The 19,440-nt window shown below is 32.0% G+C and overlaps 7 protein-coding genes across 7 annotated transcripts; 3 read left to right on the forward strand and 4 right to left on the reverse strand.

The window, feature by feature from the left end:
• Positions 1 to 1,032: 1,032 nt before the first annotated feature.
• SLH1 (RNA helicase) lies at positions 1,033 to 6,927 on the forward strand (the record flags this gene model as incomplete). Its single annotated transcript, XM_004179951.1, has 1 exon — positions 1,033 to 6,927. One exon carries the CDS (start codon positions 1,033 to 1,035, stop codon positions 6,925 to 6,927), a length of 5,895 nt encoding a protein of 1,964 aa, XP_004179999.1.
• A 161-nt stretch (positions 6,928 to 7,088) lies between these two features.
• Positions 7,089 to 7,817, reverse strand: EFG1 (Efg1p; the record flags this gene model as incomplete). The annotated part of the gene is made up of 1 exon (XM_004179952.1): positions 7,089 to 7,817. One exon carries the CDS (start codon positions 7,815 to 7,817, stop codon positions 7,089 to 7,091), a length of 729 nt encoding a protein of 242 aa, XP_004180000.1.
• A 908-nt stretch (positions 7,818 to 8,725) lies between these two features.
• Positions 8,726 to 9,304, reverse strand: TBLA0C06900 (DUF2406 domain-containing protein; the record flags this gene model as incomplete). Its single annotated transcript, XM_004179953.1, has 1 exon — positions 8,726 to 9,304. The coding sequence occupies one exon, from the start codon at positions 9,302 to 9,304 to the stop codon at positions 8,726 to 8,728; it is 579 nt and encodes a 192-aa protein (XP_004180001.1).
• Positions 9,305 to 10,059: 755 nt separating this feature from the next.
• Positions 10,060 to 11,793, reverse strand: LCB1 (serine C-palmitoyltransferase LCB1; the record flags this gene model as incomplete). Its single annotated transcript, XM_004179954.1, has 1 exon — positions 10,060 to 11,793. One exon carries the CDS (start codon positions 11,791 to 11,793, stop codon positions 10,060 to 10,062), a length of 1,734 nt encoding a protein of 577 aa, XP_004180002.1.
• A 1,394-nt stretch (positions 11,794 to 13,187) lies between these two features.
• Positions 13,188 to 14,642, forward strand: PRC1 (carboxypeptidase C PRC1; the record flags this gene model as incomplete). The annotated part of the gene is made up of 1 exon (XM_004179955.1): positions 13,188 to 14,642. The coding sequence occupies one exon, from the start codon at positions 13,188 to 13,190 to the stop codon at positions 14,640 to 14,642; it is 1,455 nt and encodes a 484-aa protein (XP_004180003.1).
• A 782-nt stretch (positions 14,643 to 15,424) lies between these two features.
• On the forward strand, positions 15,425 to 15,865 carry LIP1 (sphingosine N-acyltransferase subunit LIP1; the record flags this gene model as incomplete). The annotated part of the gene is made up of 1 exon (XM_004179956.1): positions 15,425 to 15,865. The coding sequence occupies one exon, from the start codon at positions 15,425 to 15,427 to the stop codon at positions 15,863 to 15,865; it is 441 nt and encodes a 146-aa protein (XP_004180004.1).
• Positions 15,866 to 16,078: 213 nt separating this feature from the next.
• TAF1 (histone acetyltransferase) lies at positions 16,079 to 19,186 on the reverse strand (the record flags this gene model as incomplete). Its single annotated transcript, XM_004179957.1, has 1 exon — positions 16,079 to 19,186. One exon carries the CDS (start codon positions 19,184 to 19,186, stop codon positions 16,079 to 16,081), a length of 3,108 nt encoding a protein of 1,035 aa, XP_004180005.1.
• Positions 19,187 to 19,440: the final 254 nt, after the last annotated feature.

Here is a 19,440-nt window from a genome sequence, read left to right on the forward strand (position 1 = left end):
TGACATTAAGTATGTTGGTGACTATAATAATATAATATATAGGAAACTATTTTTTTCATGGTTATGTGACGATACTAATGGGATGGAGGGGGAATATTCAATTTATCAATGGATTGACATATATATTTATATACAGAACCTCCAAAGAATTAATATTACAAAAAATGCTGCATCCTTACTGAAATAACTATCGATAGTTGAAATTTCAAAGCTATTAATATTAGGTGAGAATTTCTATTTAGTAAGGTTACCAACATATATTAAGAAACAAGATGGCATCTACTGCTAATAGTGTTTATCTGTGTAGTGACTATTCATTTTCATCTCTAAAGATAGATTTACCCTGTAAAGCAAGGCAAACGATGATACTTGAAGATCTAATGAATAACAGCTACGGAGAAGAATGTGATGATGATATTATGGGATCATTAGGTGGTATAAAACTTATAACATATGGCACCCAACGTGGCATAGAAAGTAAAGCCATCGCCAAAATTGAACAATTCATTGCATGGCCCTCTTTAATTTCGGACTGGAAACTACATTGCATTATATATATTATTTTATTATGTGTATTTGCTCTTCGATAACAAAAGACAAATAATACAACAATTAGATATATAAAATAGCAATTAAATAATTGTATACGAGATAGAAACACAAATCAATAAGTATTAATAATTTTTAAATTTTATTCCTTCAAGTAACTTGCGTGAAAATTATCAGTTTTTTCCTATGTTCCTGTTTCTGTTTAGTTTCCATGGCGTTTCCCAATACCGTATTAAATAGTTTTTGATATTTTCCACAATATGGAGAAAATTGGGAAAATAATCTCAAAAATAGGGTTGATTCAAACCAAATAGGGTTCTAAGTTATAGAGTTAAGGGTTGGTTTATGATTAATTTATATTTCGTTACTGTTACATATAGGAATGTCGTCATATACCAATGTAATAAAACATATATTAATTGAAAGATAAATCTTCATAGAAATAGATATTAAAATCAATATCATACATACTGAGAATTCATCATGGCAACAAACTATGATATCACATCCTCGAAATCCTTCATGATTGCAATGCAATCTATGGTGGAAATGGTGGATGATTTTAATTTCGATAGGTCTAAAGTATTAGTGCCTAAAATTGACGATGAAGTAAACAGTGAAGACGGCTCTGAATCTTCAGTGACAACCACATTAATTCAAGATCGTAATGAATGGGATGATATATTTGATGATTTGAAGGATGTTTCATTTGATGATTTAACTAATATGATAAATAATTCATCAATCAGTAAAAGGAATTCAAAAAAGAAAAACTCTACAGTTTTATTTAAAAAATTCTTTCGTTTGCTATCTATGTGTTCTACAAGTATTGATTTGGATACTTTGATTCAATCAATCATCAATTTAATTTATTCATTTGAAAAAGGTGATTTGGCAAAGGAATTATTGAGTTTAATTGGTGCTGAAAATATAGAATTGATATCTTTCTTGTTAGAAAATAGAAATGCTCTAATTAAAAAGCCTAAGACGACTATATTGGAGATTTTAACACAGTTTCAAATGGAATCGGAGTATATGTCACAGGATGAGATGAGTGAGCAAGTTTATCAAAATGCTCAAAGAGCCAAAAATACCGATAATTTAAAACAGTCAGTAAGACAAGTTAGGTATCCTCATGTATTTAGACAATACGAATCAGATAGTACTTCTGCTATTTCATTTTCAGGTCAGAAATTTAGTTTACCGATTGGAACAACAAGAAACTCTTATCAAACACATGAAGAATTGATTATACCTGCAGCTGATCCTTCGGTCAACAAAAAATCGTTCATTAAGAAACTGTTAAAAATAAATGAGCTGGACGTATTTTGTCAGGCAGTTTTTAATTATGAAACGTTAAACAAAATTCAATCCTTAGTGTACCCGGTTGCTTATAATACGAACGAAAATATGCTAATTTGTGCTCCAACTGGTGCAGGTAAAACTGATATTGCGTTATTAACAATTCTAAATACAATAAAGTCATATTCTAATGTTAACAATAATAATGAGATAGAGATAAATTATGATGATTTCAAAATTATATATGTTGCTCCATTAAAAGCTTTGGCAGCTGAAATTGTTGAGAAATTTAGCAAGAAATTAAAAGTGTTTGATGTTAAAGTACGTGAATTAACTGGTGATATGCAATTAACGAAAGCTGAAATTATAGAAACTCAAGTTATAGTCACAACACCAGAAAAGTGGGACGTTGTTACTCGTAAAGCAAATGGTGATAATGACCTAGTATCAAAAGTTAAGCTCCTGATTATTGACGAAGTTCATTTATTGCATGAAGATAGAGGTTCTGTTATTGAAACGTTGGTTGCTCGTACTTTAAGACAGGTGGAAAGTTCTCAATCAATGATTAGAATATTAGGTCTTTCTGCTACATTACCAAATTTTATGGATGTAGCAGATTTTTTGGGAGTAAATAGGCAGGTTGGTATGTTTTATTTTGACCAATCATTTAGACCAAAACCTTTAGAGCAACAATTACTAGGTTGCAGAGGTAAAGCTGGTAGTAAACAAAATAGAGAAAATATTGATAAAACAGCCTACGATAAATTAATAGAGATGGTCCAGCGTGGCTATCAAGTAATGGTATTCGTCCATGCAAGGAAGGAAACTGTGAAAACTGCTCGTACATTTATTCAGATGGCGCAATCTAATCAAGATCTGGATTTTTTAATGCCTGATCCATCTCTTAAAGACAAGTTTTCTAAAGAATTGGGTAAAAATAGGGATAAAGATATGAAAGAAATTGTCCAATTTGGTTTTGGTTGCCATCATGCGGGTATGGCTAGAACTGACCGTAATTTAATCGAAAAAATGTTTAAAGATGGCGCTATTAGAGTATTATGTTGCACTGCTACATTGGCATGGGGTGTTAACTTGCCAGCAGATTGTGTTATTATTAAGGGAACCCAAGTCTATGACTCCAAAAAAGGTGGGTTTTCTGATTTAGGTATATCGGATGTTATTCAAATTTTTGGGCGTGCTGGTAGACCTGGTTTCGGTTCAGAACATGGTACTGGTATTCTCTGTACTTCAAGTGATAAGTTAGACGATTATGTTTCACTAATTACTCAGCAACATCCTATTGAATCTAAATTAGGCTCTAAATTAGTTGATAACTTAAACGCAGAAATTTCTTTAGGTACTGTTACTAATGTAGAAGAAGGTATTAGATGGTTAGGGTACACTTACATGTTTGTAAGAATGAGAAAAAATCCATTTACATATGGTATTGACTGGGATGAATTGGCAAATGATCCTCAATTGTATGAAAGACGGCGTAAAATGATTGTAACTGCAGCAAGGCGTTTGCACAGTTTACAGATGATCGTATTTGATGAAATATCGATGCATTTCATTCCAAAGGATTTAGGTAGAATATCTTCTGATTTTTATTTATTAAACCAATCAGTTGAAATATTTAATCAAATGTGTAATCCTCGTGCTACTGAAGCAGATGTTTTAGCAATGGTTTCATTTAGTAGCGAATTTGATTCTATAAAATTTAGAGAAGAAGAATCCAAAGAATTGACGAGATTATCAGAAGATGCCATTCAATGCCAAGTTGGTGGTGAATTAGAAAGTCCACAAGGTAAAACAAACGTGTTGCTGCAAGCTTATATATCTAATGCAAGGATATTAGATTCTGCATTAGGATCTGATGCCAATTATGTCGCTCAAAATTCCACTAGAATATGTCGTGCGTTATTTCTAATTGCAATTAATCGTAGATGGGGTAATTTGGCTAAGGTTATGTTAGATATCTGTAAATCGATCGAAAAGAGGTTATGGTCATTTGATCATCCCTTATGTCAATTTGATTTGCCATTGTCAATTTTAAGTCAAATTAGATCAAAGAATCCATCAATGGAGCATTTAATGGAATTAGAACCAGATGAGCTAGGTGAATTAGTCCATAATAGAGGTGCAGGTGGCAAACTATACAATATTTTATCAAGATTCCCAAAGATCAATATTGATGCAGAAATATTTCCAATTACTGCTACAGTTATGCGTATTCATGTTAATTTGACTTCTGATTTCAGATGGGATGTACGTTTTCATGGCGAGGCACAATTTTTTTGGGTTTTAGTTGAAGAATCAAACCAGTCTCAAGTACTTCATTTCGAGAAATATATTCTAAATAGAAGACAACATAATCAAAGTCGTGAAATGGATTTTATGATTCCTTTATCGGACCCATTACCGCCTCAGGTTGTCATTAAAGTGGTGTCTGATATTTGGATCGGTTGTGAGTCTGTTCAAGCCATTTCTTTCCAACACTTAATTAGACCTCATAATGAAAGTTTGCAAACCAAACTTCAAAGATTGAGACCATTACCTATTACAGCTTTAAAGAATCCGCTGATTGAATCAATCTACCCCTTTAAATACTTTAATCCAATGCAAACAATGACTTTCCATACTTTATACCACTCAAATGAAAATGTTTTTGTAGGTTCACCAACTGGGTCTGGTAAAACCATTGTTGCTGAATTAGCTATTTGGCATGCATTCAAAGAGTTTCCTGGGAAAAAAGTAATTTATATTGCCCCAATGAAAGCATTAGTTCGTGAAAGAATTGGTGATTGGTCTAGAAAGATTACACCAGTAACTGGTGATAAAGTTATTGAGTTAACTGGTGATTCTTTACCTGATCCAAAAGATGTGAGGGATGCCTCTATTATCATTACCACACCAGAGAAGTTTGATGGTATTTCTCGTAATTGGCAGACACGTAAATTTGTTCAAGAAGTTTCTTTGGTCATTATGGATGAAATCCATTTATTAGCAAGTGATCGTGGTCCAATTTTAGAAATGATTGTCAGTCGTATGAACTATATGGCATCAAAAAGAAATGAGCCTGTTCGTTTATTGGGTATGTCTACTGCAGTAGCTAACGCATACGATATGGCAGGCTGGCTGGGAGTTAAGAATAACGGGCTATATAATTTCCCATCAAGTGTTCGTCCTGTTCCACTGAAAATGTATATTGATGGCTTCCCTGATAATTTATCATTTTGTCCATTAATGAAGACTATGAATAAGCCTTCATTCATGGCAATCAAGCAGCACTCTCCTGATAAGCCTGCATTAGTGTTTGTTGCTTCTCGTAGACAGACCAGATTGACTGCCTTAGACTTCATTCATTTGTGTGGTATGGAAGATAATCCAAGAAGATTTTTAAATATCGATGACGAAGATGAGTTGCAGTACTACATATCTCAAATTTCTGATGAAACATTAAAATTATCCATTCAGTTTGGAATTGGCCAGCATCATGCAGGTTTAGTAGAGAAAGATCGTACTATATCCCACCAATTATTTGAACAAGGCAAAATCCAAATTCTGGTAGCCACCTCTACATTGGCTTGGGGTGTTAATTTACCAGCTCATTTAGTAGTTTTAAAAGGTACTCAATTTTTTGATAAAAAGATTTGTGGTTACCGTGATATGGATTTGACGGATATCTTACAAATGATGGGTAGAGCTGGGAGACCAGCTTTTGATACTTCTGGTACCGCAATTGTGTTCACTAGGGAAGCTAAGAAGATGTTCTATAAGCATTTCATTAATGTTGGGTTTCCTGTCGAATCATCTTTGCATAAGGTTTTAGACGACCATTTAGGTGCTGAAATTACGTCAGGTACAATCAAGAACAAGCAAGAGGCTATGGAATTTTTGAAATGGACTTTCCTATTCCGTAGAGCATATCACAATCCAACATATTATGACGTTGAGGATGATACATCAACAGCTGGTGTCAACAAATATCTAAGTAACTTGATTGACAATGCTTTAAATAATTTAGTTGAGTCTCAATGTGTAGAATTACATGGCAATGATATCGAACCAACTGCCTTTATGGGTATTTCTTCCTATTATTATATTACACATATGAATATTAGAAAATTATTGGGTCAAATTACTGATAAAGCTACTTTTCATGACGTCCTAACTTGGTTAGCAGTTGCACCAGAATATGTTGAGTTGTCCGTTAGAGGTGGGGAAGCTATCATGAATTCTGAAATGTCTTCACAGTCGAGATATTCTGCAGAAAGCACATTTGTTGGATATAATGAAATGGATATTGGCTCGACTCACGTAAAAGCATTTCTATTGTTGCAAGCTTATTTTAGTCGGGCAGATTTACCTATTGCAGATTATATTCAGGATACAATTTCTGTTTTAGACCAAGCCTTACGTATTTTACAAGCTTATGCAGATGTAGCTGCAGAACTTGGCTATTTCTCTACTGTAATGACTATCATTAAAGTTATGCAATGTGTTAAACAGGGTTATTGGTTTGAAGACGATCCAGTTAGTGTTTTACCAGGATGTCAATTAACAAGATTTGAAGATATCAAGTTTACCCCTCAAGGTTACACTGAGGATAAAGCCAAGTTTGATAACAAATTAACCTTAGATAAGATTGGTAGAATGCCTCATAATAAATTGGTTGAAACTGCAAACCGTTTGAATGTTGCTCAAGAAGACCGTCCAAAGTTTATTAGTGTTGCTCAAAGACTTCCTGTTCTAACAGATATTAGCTTTGAAGAGCAGACTAATAAAGAATCATTAGTTCTGCAAGCTAAGCATTTTAGCCACAGAGCTAATAGAAACTTTGAGATATACTGTTCTAAGTACCCAAAAACTCAAAAAGAATTATGGTTTTTTATTGCGTATGAAAATGATGAATTATTGATGCTTAAAAGATGTCAACCTAGAAAACATGGTAAGGATATTTTTATTACTTGTGATTTTATTATCCCTGAAGAAATCCAAGGCAAGACATTGAATTTTGTTTTAGTTAATGATGCTCTCGATTTACAATATACATTAACAAAAACTCTATTGTAAGAAAGTTAACTCCAAATAAAATAATATCAATAATAATGTACAACTCATTTTACCTATTTATAATGTACAGAATATATATATATATATTTATAAATTAATATATATTTTAGATAAATAGAATGAAAATATTAAATTGATATTGTATGATAATAGTAATGCATTTATTCGAAGAATTCATCTTCTTCGTCATTGTCTTGTTGATTTTCTGATTCAAGTAATGAATCTTTAGCAGATGAAGATTCGGTTTGCCTCTTGTGTTCTTCATCTAATGACACACCTACATGATCCTTTGGTAGTTTTTGGCCTTTTAAAATATTATCAAAAGAAACTGGTAAAGTTCCATTTTTCAGTTTCTTTTTAATTAATTTCAAATAAGCCTCTTTCCTTAATTGAGTTTTATCTAATTTATCACTAGTATTTTTATCTTCTTCATCACTTTCACTTTCATTTTCATCATCTTTATTTTCACTGGGAAATAAGGCAATGTATTTTTCAGTTTTTGGGAAATTAACAACATAACATAAATTTACTTTAGCTTCTAATAATTGTTTTTGTGAAGCATTGTCATCCTTATCCAGATTTTTTAATACATTTTTATATTTTCTTAATGCCTTCTTCGTTTCAAAAAATCTGATCATATGATATTTTTTAGCATTTTTTATGACAACATGTTTCATTTGAGCATTCTCTAGTTCCAGTTTCAAGGCATCTAGAGTTCTTTCTTTTTCAACTATTACAGTGTCAGGTAATATATCTCTCTTTTTTTTCAATAATCTTTCGATGTCTCTTATTCTCTTTTTAATTTTATTTGCGCCTGCATCAATATATTGAGACATTTCAGAGGTGGTCCCTAGTTGTCTATTCCTTCTTTGAGATTTAGGTTGAGCCATTGCTACTTTAGCGTTATATGTAGGTTGTTAGTGTAATAACTTAGATATTGACCCTCTAAGCATTCCTTTATGTTGTTATTTAGATATGGTTAAGTTCTGGTTTTTTTCAAGTAATAAATTTTTTTGCGATGAGCTTAAACATAGCGAGAAATTTTCAGATTTAAAAATCGTGTCTCAAATTATTATTATTCTTTTTTTAAAAGGAAACTATTTCAAATTAGATTATTTTTTTCAAACATGTCAGTAATACTTATAGTACAAAATTAATTTTAGATACTTTTTTCCAATAGTAAAATTTCTTTGGCTTCTGCTTGGTATTTCGAATATTATAATTTGCAATAGTAGAAAAAAAATGCTTTGCTTTATAGATTTCTGCGAATAATTTATTATTATATAATATCTCATCTTTCTCAGATTTAATCATTTGAATATCAAAAGATGTTCTTGGTAGAATTACTTGTAATTGAAAATGAAAATTTAGTTTGAAAAATTGTTTTTATATCAATTTTTCCAAATTTTAATTAAAACGGTTGATATATAACCATTTTATGAAATATACTAATAAAAATAACTAATGTGTATTATTAATTTCTTTTTAAGGAGTTTAAAACGAACATTGAAAAGAAGAATTAAAGATATTTTTTTATAATAAAAAGAACAAAATAACTAATATGGATAAACCTATAGAAACCCCCCAAATAATTAGAGTTATATAAAAAAATATGAAGTTATATAAATCGTTTACAGAAAAATAGAAATATGGTTGAATGAAAAGAGAAAAATGGTTGTAAAAAAAACAAAGTGAGTCTTATAAAAACATCAGAATAATGTGAGAAAGAGAAGTATGTATATATTATGGAATGGAAGAAAATGTAATGAAGAACAATAATTTAAAGAACCGTATTAAATTAATCATCATCAGATTTCTTTGACTTCTTTGCTTTCTTCTTACCAAATAAACCTCTCTTCTTTTTCTTCTTACCGTCTGATGGACCAGTTATTGGAGCTTGGTAAACACCTTGTTCACCATACATTTGGACAGGTTGGATTGGCATACCGTTTTGATCATAAGCTGTAGTACCAAAAGTTGGAAAATCGGGTCTTGGTCTGAAACCATAAGTAGAGGTTTCTAACTGTTCAGCCCAAATTGGATCACCAGATATGGCATATTCAAAAGATCTAATTGTATCTAAAGGTCTTTCATCTCTTGCTCTTGTTGGGTTGGATACATCGGCAACAGTGATTGGTTGACCGAAGATATCACGTAAGATTTCATTTGGATCATTTGACAGATAGGAAGAACGATTAATATTATCTTGGAATGTATCAGCGGCTTGTTCGAAAGGTTGAGCTTCTTGAACAGCATCTAGAATTGGATCTGCGACAGAGGCAGTACGAACCTTTAATCTTTCTTGATCTTCTTTGGAAACCTTGATATCGGTTTTTGAATCATGTTTTGAATGTGACTTCCTTCTGAAACCTACCATTTTTTTGTAACTTTATGTATTTAATATTGGATTTAAAACTACGCTTTTTTTTCGTTTGAGAATGTATAAAATAGATTTACTTCCAATATGATTATATACCTATAATATATGATGTGTCATTTATAATGTTTTTTTTATTTTTATTTCAAAAGACTAATAGATATTAGGAAAATGAAATTGAAGAAATTCATGCAAAGCCATGTTAGTTAGAAATTTCCAACTATATTGAAATTATGAGATTGAATCAAAGGATTTTGAAGAATTTCCTAATTGGGCTGAAATTTTGTTTTTCTCCAAAAATTGAAAAAGACACGATTTTGAAAAAAAAAAAGAAACTAACGGACGCGAAATCAAAGCTTGAAAAACAAAACAAAACAAGAATTACCTGAATCGGAAATTGAAATTGATGACATAAAAAAAAATAAAAATAGTTATTGTAATGGTGATTAAATAAATAAAAAAAGTTGATTAGCTGATAAATAAGTTGATAAATAAGTTGATAAATAAATATTAGTAAGGGAGTAGTAATTATTATTATTATTATTATTATAAAAATAAGGTATGGGAAACTGAGAGTCCGAATAAGAATGAGAAGGTTGATTAGCGAGAGTGGGTGGGAGAAGGGAGAGTGAATAGAAGTGTGAGTAAGGATAGAGGAGTGAGATAGAGTATATTATTATAGTAATTATTATATAAAAAAGTAAAAATAAAGTATGATAAGTTCAAAGTCAAAGTGGAAATAATGAGTATATTTATTAGTTTTTTGGCACCAATTCTTGACAACAATGTAAGATTGATTCTTTAATATTGGCCAAGGCATCGACTAGGATCTTTTCGGAGATATTTGCGTTGACACAGATCTTCAAAGAAGGTAGGCATGGCAAAGACTCATGTTTCATGACAATAGTGTTTCTTGAGATCAATATGTTATGTTTGATCAAAGCTTTATCGACAATTTTTTGTAGGAATTTTTCTTCATTTTCGAAATTTTCAATGAATCTTGTAGTGGAATTCTTTTGTTGGAATTTAATGATGGTTTCGAATAAGGAATCCATGGAATAGTGGAATATCAAATCTCTGAATGATTGATTCAATCTGAAATGCAAGACTGGACTTTGTTCATCTGATGTGACCTCTACGAATTTTGATAATTGATCATCTGTGATGAAGAAATCATGTAACATCTTGGATAAGACTTGAACTTTATTAACAGCAGAATTATCTTGATCCATGATTTCCAACACTTTAGTCAAAGTTAAAACTGTGTATGCCGGTAAAGAAGCAGAGAAACAATAGGCGTTTGATCCGATATGCTGATGGAAAGTCATGATGTGATCACCCAGAACAAACCCACCTGAAGAACCGAATGCTGTTGCCATGGAACCCACAGTAATATCAATAGATGAGGAACGATCCATATTAAAATGTTCACTTAACCCACGACCAGTCTTACCTAAGACACCTAAGGAGAAAGTTTCATCTACAAATAATCTAAATTTATATTTGTTCTTTAAACGAGTCAATTGTGGTAGAGGAGCTAAATCTCCAGAGTTATGGAATAAACCTTCAGTAACAATGAATTTTCTTGGGATGGCAGGTAATTTTTCTAATTTTTCACTTTCATTCAATTCAATCAATAGGTTTTCCAAAGATTCCATATCATTATGTTTGAAATAATAAATGGTAGATCTACTCAATTGTAAAGCATTTTGGATGGATAAAGAGACTTGATCATCAGCTACGATCAAATCACCACGCTTGGTAAAAGCTGGGATAACAGAGGCAGCTACACAGAAATCTTGACCGTATAACACAGCACCTTCGGTACCGAAGAATTCTGCCAATTTATATTCTGTAGTATAATGGGCATCTTGATTCCCATAAAACCCTGCAGGACCACATGCACCAACCCCGTAATTTTCCACCGTTTGTTTGGCAACATCCAATACTTGTGGCAAAGAAGAGATTTGTAGGAAATTATGAGAAGTTAGATTCAAGACGTTTTTATAAAACTCTTTATTATCATCTCTGGAAATATTTATAAAAGGTTGTTTCAAACTTTTTGTATCATCAGTAACGGTATCAATAACAGGGATACTTTGTAATCTCCAACGTTGTTCCTCGAGAATAGAGGCGTCCACTAGAGGTTCTGGTTCCCAATCTTCAATCAAATCATTAATTTCTCTTTCACTTAACAATAATTTGGAATCATTTAAGATGTATGATTTCTTGGTTCTCTTTGGTTTGGCCAACCAGTATAAGATCCCATATACGATCAACCCTATTTCGACAGCAGCTCTATATGGATCATCATGTATGGATTTTTTAATATAAGTCAACAGCTGAGTACCTCCTGGTATATGAATCAATAATAGAGTTAAAAGTGATGACAATTGGCACCCTAACTTGGCGATGAAATGAGGCACAGGAACAGGAATGGAGTTTGGCAAAGTAGAGGCAACAGCATCGATCGATGCAGCAGCAACCATTTCTTCAGGTATAGTGAGATTCTCCATGGGAATATTAATGTGACTAGATGTGTTGTTGATTTTTTCTTGACTATTATTTTGTTTCTGTGTGGGGGGGGGGCGACTGAGGCGTGAGAATTTGTATTTATTTGACAATAATTCTGCTATATCAATTGCTTTAAGGGCCCTTTATTTCTTTATTTATATGGGTTCTATAACTAATTACCTTGTATAATGATATATATATATATTATTTTGTTTTCTTGTATATATATATATAGATATATATATATATGTAAGCATAGACATATATGTAAGATATATATATATATTTATCAAGACACTGTATTCTATATTTTATATTTTTTTTCAATTCGCTATAGTTATTTTGATTATTCACTCCCGAAATTTTCATCGCGAATAAATAAAAGTAATCAAGAAAATAGGAGGTTTCTCCGAGTTGGTCATCGTTTGAAATCTCCGTTACAATTACGGCAATTCACGGCATTTTACACGAAGAGGGCTTTAGAAATTGTTACGTTCGTGCCACATTTCCATGCGTGTCACTAATTCGAGAGGGCCAGTATGTGTTGTTATTACGAGTGATACTTATTCCTTTACGATTGTTCAATTGTTTGTATAATGTTATTTGCTTCTATATGTTTGGAAAAACTACACAACGAAATAGACTTTTATCGATTGAAAACTCTGTAGACAGACAGGGACAAATATGACTATACGTAAACAGATGCATGTACCTAAAACAGGCAAATACAGAGCACAAAACATGCTATGATACTGGTGCTTGACATGTAATTATATATGTATATATAAGCATATGTACTTATACTTGTGCTTTTTTCGTTGTATTAAATAAACACACATAAATAAGCTACCATAAATATTGATAGTCTTTTTTTGTTTTCTAACTTTCACATTTTCAAGGCCGAGCTTTTCCGCTTTGGGCAAAAAGCCGAGAAAAAAACTGCCCGGAGAATTTACCCGCTTTTCGCAGCAATTTCTGGCCCCTTGTTAATTTGACCCTCGGGGTAACGATGAGCCATATATAAGGGATGAGGACAATTCTAAAACAGAATTCAATCACCATAAAACAATTACAAAGCCGTCAAGACTAACAATACTAAGCAATTGTAAGAAACAATGAAACAAAGTACTGCTTTATTGTTGGCATTATCAGCTGCTGCAAGCTCACAAGCAAATATTTTACCTAAAAATATCCCTCAGGACAACCAAGTCATCATTGATCATTTGGATTCTCAAAGTCAAGGAAATTATGGGTTACGTGAAAAATTAGGGATTCCTTTTTAGGTTGGAAACCAGCTAATTCCATCTGGGATAAATTACACTCGTACACTGACGATGGCGAAGACTTCAGTGACGTTTTACCTTTCAACATGCCGTCGAAAATCGAGGAGCTGAAGAACAGTTTTAGAAGATTCAAAAAATCAGAATTGATCAACCAGGACTTCAAATGGGACAACGTAGTCACTTTGGATGAGACTTCTGTGGCTGCTCAGAATATTGATTCGGCAAATTATCAATTGCGTGTCAATAAGATCAATGATCCTTCCAAATTGGGCATCGACCCAGGGGTCAACCAATACTCTGGTTATTTGGATATCAAAGATGAGGACAAGCATTTCTTTTATTGGTTCTTCGAAAGTAGAAACGATCCAAAGAATGACCCTGTTATTCTATGGTTGAACGGTGGCCCAGGTTGTTCATCCATGACTGGGCTATTTTTCGAATTGGGTCCTGCTTCTATCAATGAAGATTTGAAACCTATCAACAACCCATACTCTTGGAACCAAAACGCCTCAGTCATCTTTTTAGATCAACCAGTCAACGTCGGTTATTCTTATTTGGGTGAAAATGGAAAACATCCTGTCTCAAACACCTATGCTGCTGGTAAAGATGTCTATGCCTTTTTACAATTGTTTTTCAAACAATTCCCAGAATTTTCAGAAAATCAATCCTTCCATATTGCTGGTGAATCCTACGCAGGCCATTATATCCCAGTATTTGCTGAGGAAATCTTATCACATCCTGCAGAAGAAAGAAATTTCAACCTATCTTCTGTCTTGATTGGTAATGGGTTGACCGATCCTTTGACTCAATATTCTTATTATCAACCTATGGCTTGTGGTGAAGGTGGTGCTCCTCCTTCTTTGGATGAACAACAATGTGATGCCATGGAAAGATCCTTGGATCGTTGTTTGGCAATGATTAACCAATGTTATCAAAGTGAAAGTGTTTGGTCTTGTGTCCCAGCTTCCATCTATTGTAATAATGCTCAATTGGGTCCATACCAAAGAACAGGGAAAAACGTCTACGATGTTAGAAAGCCTTGTGAAGGTGGTAACTTGTGCTACCCACAATTGCAATACGTTGACGATTATTTGAATCAAAAGAAAGTCATTGATACCGTAGGTGCTGAAGTAACAAGTTTCGAAAGTTGTAATTTTGATATTAATAGAAATTTCTTATTCCAAGGTGATTGGATGAAACCTTATCAAAGAGAAGTCACCAAATTGTTAGATGACCATGGCTTACCAGTATTGATCTACGCCGGTGATAAAGATTTCATCTGTAATTGGTTGGGTAATCAAGCTTGGACTGAAGCTTTGCCATGGGAATACACTCAAGAATTTAACGAAGCAAAGACCAAGAAATGGTTGAGCGACAGCACAGGTGAACATATCGGTGACTACAAAACTTTTGATAAATTATCTTTCCTAAGAGTGTTTGAGGCTGGTCATATGGTTCCTTATGATCAACCAGAAAACTCTTTACAAATGGTCAATTCATGGATTCAAGATGGCTATAAGTTTATGGAATATGATAAATAAAAGTACTAGTCTGTATTTATATATCTTCTTTTTTTAGACTCTATGCAGTATGATATGTCCTTCTTTTCAATAATGATTCTTTGATAACGATTTAGTTTTATTTTTTTTTTTTATTATTTTTTATTTTAATTTTTAGTTTTTACTGTCTTTTTGCATACCCCTATTATCTATGCATTGCTTTCTTGTGCTTACCCCTATTTGCAATCCGTTTCATCAACAGTATTTAGATTAACCTGCAGAATTTTTTATATAGATTTTCTAACTATGCTTCCTATTAGATCTAAAGGTTATTCACAGTGCAATTGCTTAATCATGCATTGAGACTTCTATTTAAGCAGAATAAATTCTTGATATCATGTAGCAAGTGGTAGCGCCGTCTATTTCGCTTATTTTTTCCCATAATTAAAGGAGAGAAATTAAAAAAAATAAAAAAATATATACTAGCTGAAAAGAGAAAAATAAAAGAATCGTTACTTGAAAGTATTAAATTTCAAATTATTAAATTTCAATTACGGTCTTTAAATATTAGCTATTCTCTTAAAGAATTATACTTTTTTTTTTTCATTATACGTATAACATAGATACAGGTATATATTACACTTGTATTGATTTAAAAATATATCAGTTCCAATTTCATTTTTCATACCTATACACATCTGATTTTTTTTATTTATTTTTCAATAAAAGTAAATAATCAAAAGAAAATAAAAAAAATAATTAAACAAAAATTAAAAGAAGATATAAAAATAAATATTTTTCCCACATATATTTGAATATATATTATGCCAAGACGTGTGACTCAAGTAAAACATTTATTATTCTATATATCAATTGCATTGACTTTGATGGCAGCAATTGAATGGTTTAAATACGGTACAAAGATCAATTATGAATGGTTCCATTGTAGAACTCAAATAGAATTCATGGACTATGTAGACTCAGGAAAGTCTTCAACTGTTAGAAAGATTTGGTCCCGTGGTGGTCCATCCTGTGATAAAAGAGGTGAGTTCAAAACTATCGTAAAGAGGATCTCAAGAGATTATGAACCAAATGACCAACATTTATCCTTCTGCATTATCGAAAATGAGCATGTAAAACCAGTACATTATCCTGTTGAAGATGTTAATGAAGGCGATCCAGGTTATTATGCTTATGTAGGGTATGATGAAGATAAAGAACTGGTTGAATATTTATGTGGTGATCATTTGGTTTATCATATTTAGTGAATTCCTAATATTTCGAAACATTTTACTTCATTATATTAACGAAATAGATAAATATAAATGCAAATTTAAATATACTAAATAAATTCAAAAAAAAAAAAACACGAACAAAAACAAGTAAAGTCATTACATTTAATTACAGCTTAAAATAATTAATATATATACATAAAATACATAAGTATATAGTTGAAATTATTTGTACAATCATATTAATCAATTACCTTCTTGCTTAATGTCAGAGTTATGGTTAATAGAATTCCTACTACTATACATTGGACATGATTTATTAGTTCTAATATGACCGATTTGACCACATGTAGCGCATCTTCTATTGGTATTCTTATTTTTGGGTTTCCGTACTTTATTATTGGTATTAGCAGTGGTAGTAGTTCCAATAGTAGAAGTTGGCGAACTAACATTGTTTTCCATTGTAGCACTATTCATATTGTTATTATTAATACTATCATTTAAATTAATGTTACTAGATGATTCCATTAAAGTTGTACTTGATACACCACCATGAAGGTTCGTCATTGATGGAGATGATGTAGCTATATTGTCATTATTATTCGCTCCAATGGCCGCATCCTTATTTTCTTTATTATTTTTTTTAGATTTTCTAGCCATCCTTCTTTGTTGAGATTTTTCTAATGTATCTAATTCGTTTTGTAACATCGCCTTCTTTAATTCCCTTGCTTCATCATTCTCATAATTCGTTTGTGTTAATATTTGTTCCACTGTTAAATCTTTCTTTTGTTTAATTTTTTTAATAATTAAATATGCATTAATTATTCTAGGATCTCTAATCATTACTGTTTCTCTTTGGATAACACCATTACTGTCTCTTAACTTTCTAGTAATTTTTAATATCTTATTATCCTCTCTCTTAGATTTCACATTTTTATTAGTCTTATTTACTTCATTTGGGTTATCTAATTCTTCAAATGGATTTGTTACCGACAGACTCTTTGTATGAACGTACCATGTTTTTTTAATCTCTTGGTTATAAAGACTTTGTTGTTGGGCAACATTATAGGTATGACCAGAATTCGAACCACTACCATTTGATTTAGTATTATCTGTTTTAATAAATCCACCTTTCATAGATGTCTTTAAAAATGAAAAACCTTCTCCACAACCTGTGGGATCACCTGCACCATGTATTTGTAACATTGCTCTTAATTGAGTGGCACTAATAAAATTTTTAGTAGAATTCCACGGTAATAAATTTTCTTCTAAATTAACTAATTTCCTATCAAAGTTAAACAATTCATTATCTTGTTTAAATTGTAAACCTTGACCCATTGATTCAACTTCCGAGATTTGTTCTGGTGATATTAAATTTCTTGCATTTGCATTGTTTAATAGTGGCTCATTTTCTTTTAATTTCCATAAACCCTTCTCTGGACCATCTCTTTGGAATTTCATAAAATCTTTTACTTTTGCTCGATTCTGTGTTAAATCTTGATCCGGAAAATGTTTTGTAATCTCTTCAATTGAAACAGATCTTGATGGTGATCTATTTAAACAACGATAAACTATCATTCTTAACCTCAAAGACCTCAAAGCTGTGAATTTTCTTGAATTTGGTGAGGGAATTTCATCGATTGGTAATGTCTGACCAACTGTGAATAAATTGTTGATTGATTTTAAATAAAATCTATTATTTATACCGTTTCCTGAACTTCGGATTAAAAGGAAATCTGTGCCAGAGACTTCATGAGCAAATATTGGAGCTCTAAACATATTGTTATATAATGTGGGAACGATATTACCAGGCTCTACGTAACCAAAATTCCAAAATGGAGATTTATCATGAACCCCTAGGACATGGGTTTCACCAACGGGTAATTTTGGTCTTGATGTATCATTTTCGTTTAACTTTCTATAATAATTTATTAATTTACTTGCCATACCGAATTTGGATAATGATATTGGAGTTTGTTCAGAATATTCCATTAAATATATTGGAGCAGAATCACCTACTGTCAAATCTTGAGTAGTTGCAAAAGATTCCTTAACATCTTTACCTCTATCCCGCTTTCGTTTTCTATTTTTCAATTTACTAAATACAATATGAGTTCCTGGACGCATTCTCATGCCAAAATTTGGTCTATGGAAAAACCGTAGTGATCTACGTGGTAAGTTTACTTTATAAAATGGTGACTGTAGCTTTATGGCAGGCATTGAATGCTCAATATTCAAATTAGAAACTGTAGATCTAACTTTAGATTGATGACTACGTTTTAATATTTGATACTCTTTATCATTGGAAATATTATATTTTTGTAATAACGCTTTTTCATTCCATGGTTTAGAAAAGATTTTGGTAAGTTGTTGATATAAACTATTAACTGGTTTTGGTTGTTGGTTGACTAATAATAATTTTTCATCATTTCTATCAAGGACTGCATACTCTGAAGAATGTAATCTGGCATTCACTAGATTATCTACATTCCATTGAGCTTCATCGATTAAACCATTTGCATTATTATATTTGCCAATATCCTGAGTTGAAGATTGTGATTGTGAAGGTTCATCTAATTTCTCTGTAAAATCACCTAATATACGTTCTGAACTCCATTCATCAGTAGCAACCTGTAAAGCTTCTGTTACATTAGATTGTAGTTCTAATTTTTTAATCAATTCATTTGATTCATTAGCTACATCTTTATCATTATTCCCACCCTGGTTGAGTGATGTTTCTTCGGGTGGTTCTATAAGTATTGTTCTCATATCAACAGATATGATACCGGGAATTGGTTTTCGTGATTGCTTTGCTGTAAAATTCTGTGTTTTAAATATCCTTCTAGAATCTTGTTGAACATGTAATCGAACATCCCAAGGGAAAAGTGGCTCTAAAGGTCGTAGTGATTTTGAATAATATCTTTTCGCATTTCGATATTTGCTATAGAGAACATGACCCCAACGTACCGGACGTCCCTTGACCACAGATGGGAAATATATTTGCATTAATTGTTGTGGTGTCAACTGTTTAGGAGCAGGCTGTATGAGTTGGTTTTCTAGCCCAGAGCCAGGAAGTGCTGTACCGCCGTGCTCTGCAAAATGGTTAGCAGTAGTATGTGGTCCTTGAAACAAGGCATTGCTTGCAGTCCCTTCACCATTGACCATATCATCTTCTTCGTCAGCTAGTTCATCTTCATCTCCAAAATCTACAGCATCTGGTAAATGGGTTGTTGCTGCAGAAGCAGTATTATCATTTCCACCTAGATAACTTCCTATTTCTAAAGATCCAAACTCACCGTTGAAAATAGCATCGTAAGCGTCATCTTCTTGTGTTAGGTCTTTATTGCCACTCATTTCATGTATCTATCAATGTGGCGTAGATATGTTACGTCTATTTTTAACTATCAGAACTTTTAATAATCTCTTTTTATGGTATTTTGAAAGTTTATAGGTACAAGATAATTTCGATTAGTAGAAATATTTCATATTATGGAATCCGGTAAGTTAACTTTTCGCCTTTATTTTTTTTTAAAAAAAGAAGTATTCTTATAAAGTAAAAAAACATTAATTTAGTATCAATCTAAGAACTATTTTTTTATATTATTTAT

This window comes from Henningerozyma blattae, chromosome 3, assembly GCF_000315915.1.
Source record: "Henningerozyma blattae CBS 6284 chromosome 3, complete genome".
NCBI classification, from domain to species: domain Eukaryota; kingdom Fungi; phylum Ascomycota; class Saccharomycetes; order Saccharomycetales; family Saccharomycetaceae; genus Henningerozyma; species Henningerozyma blattae.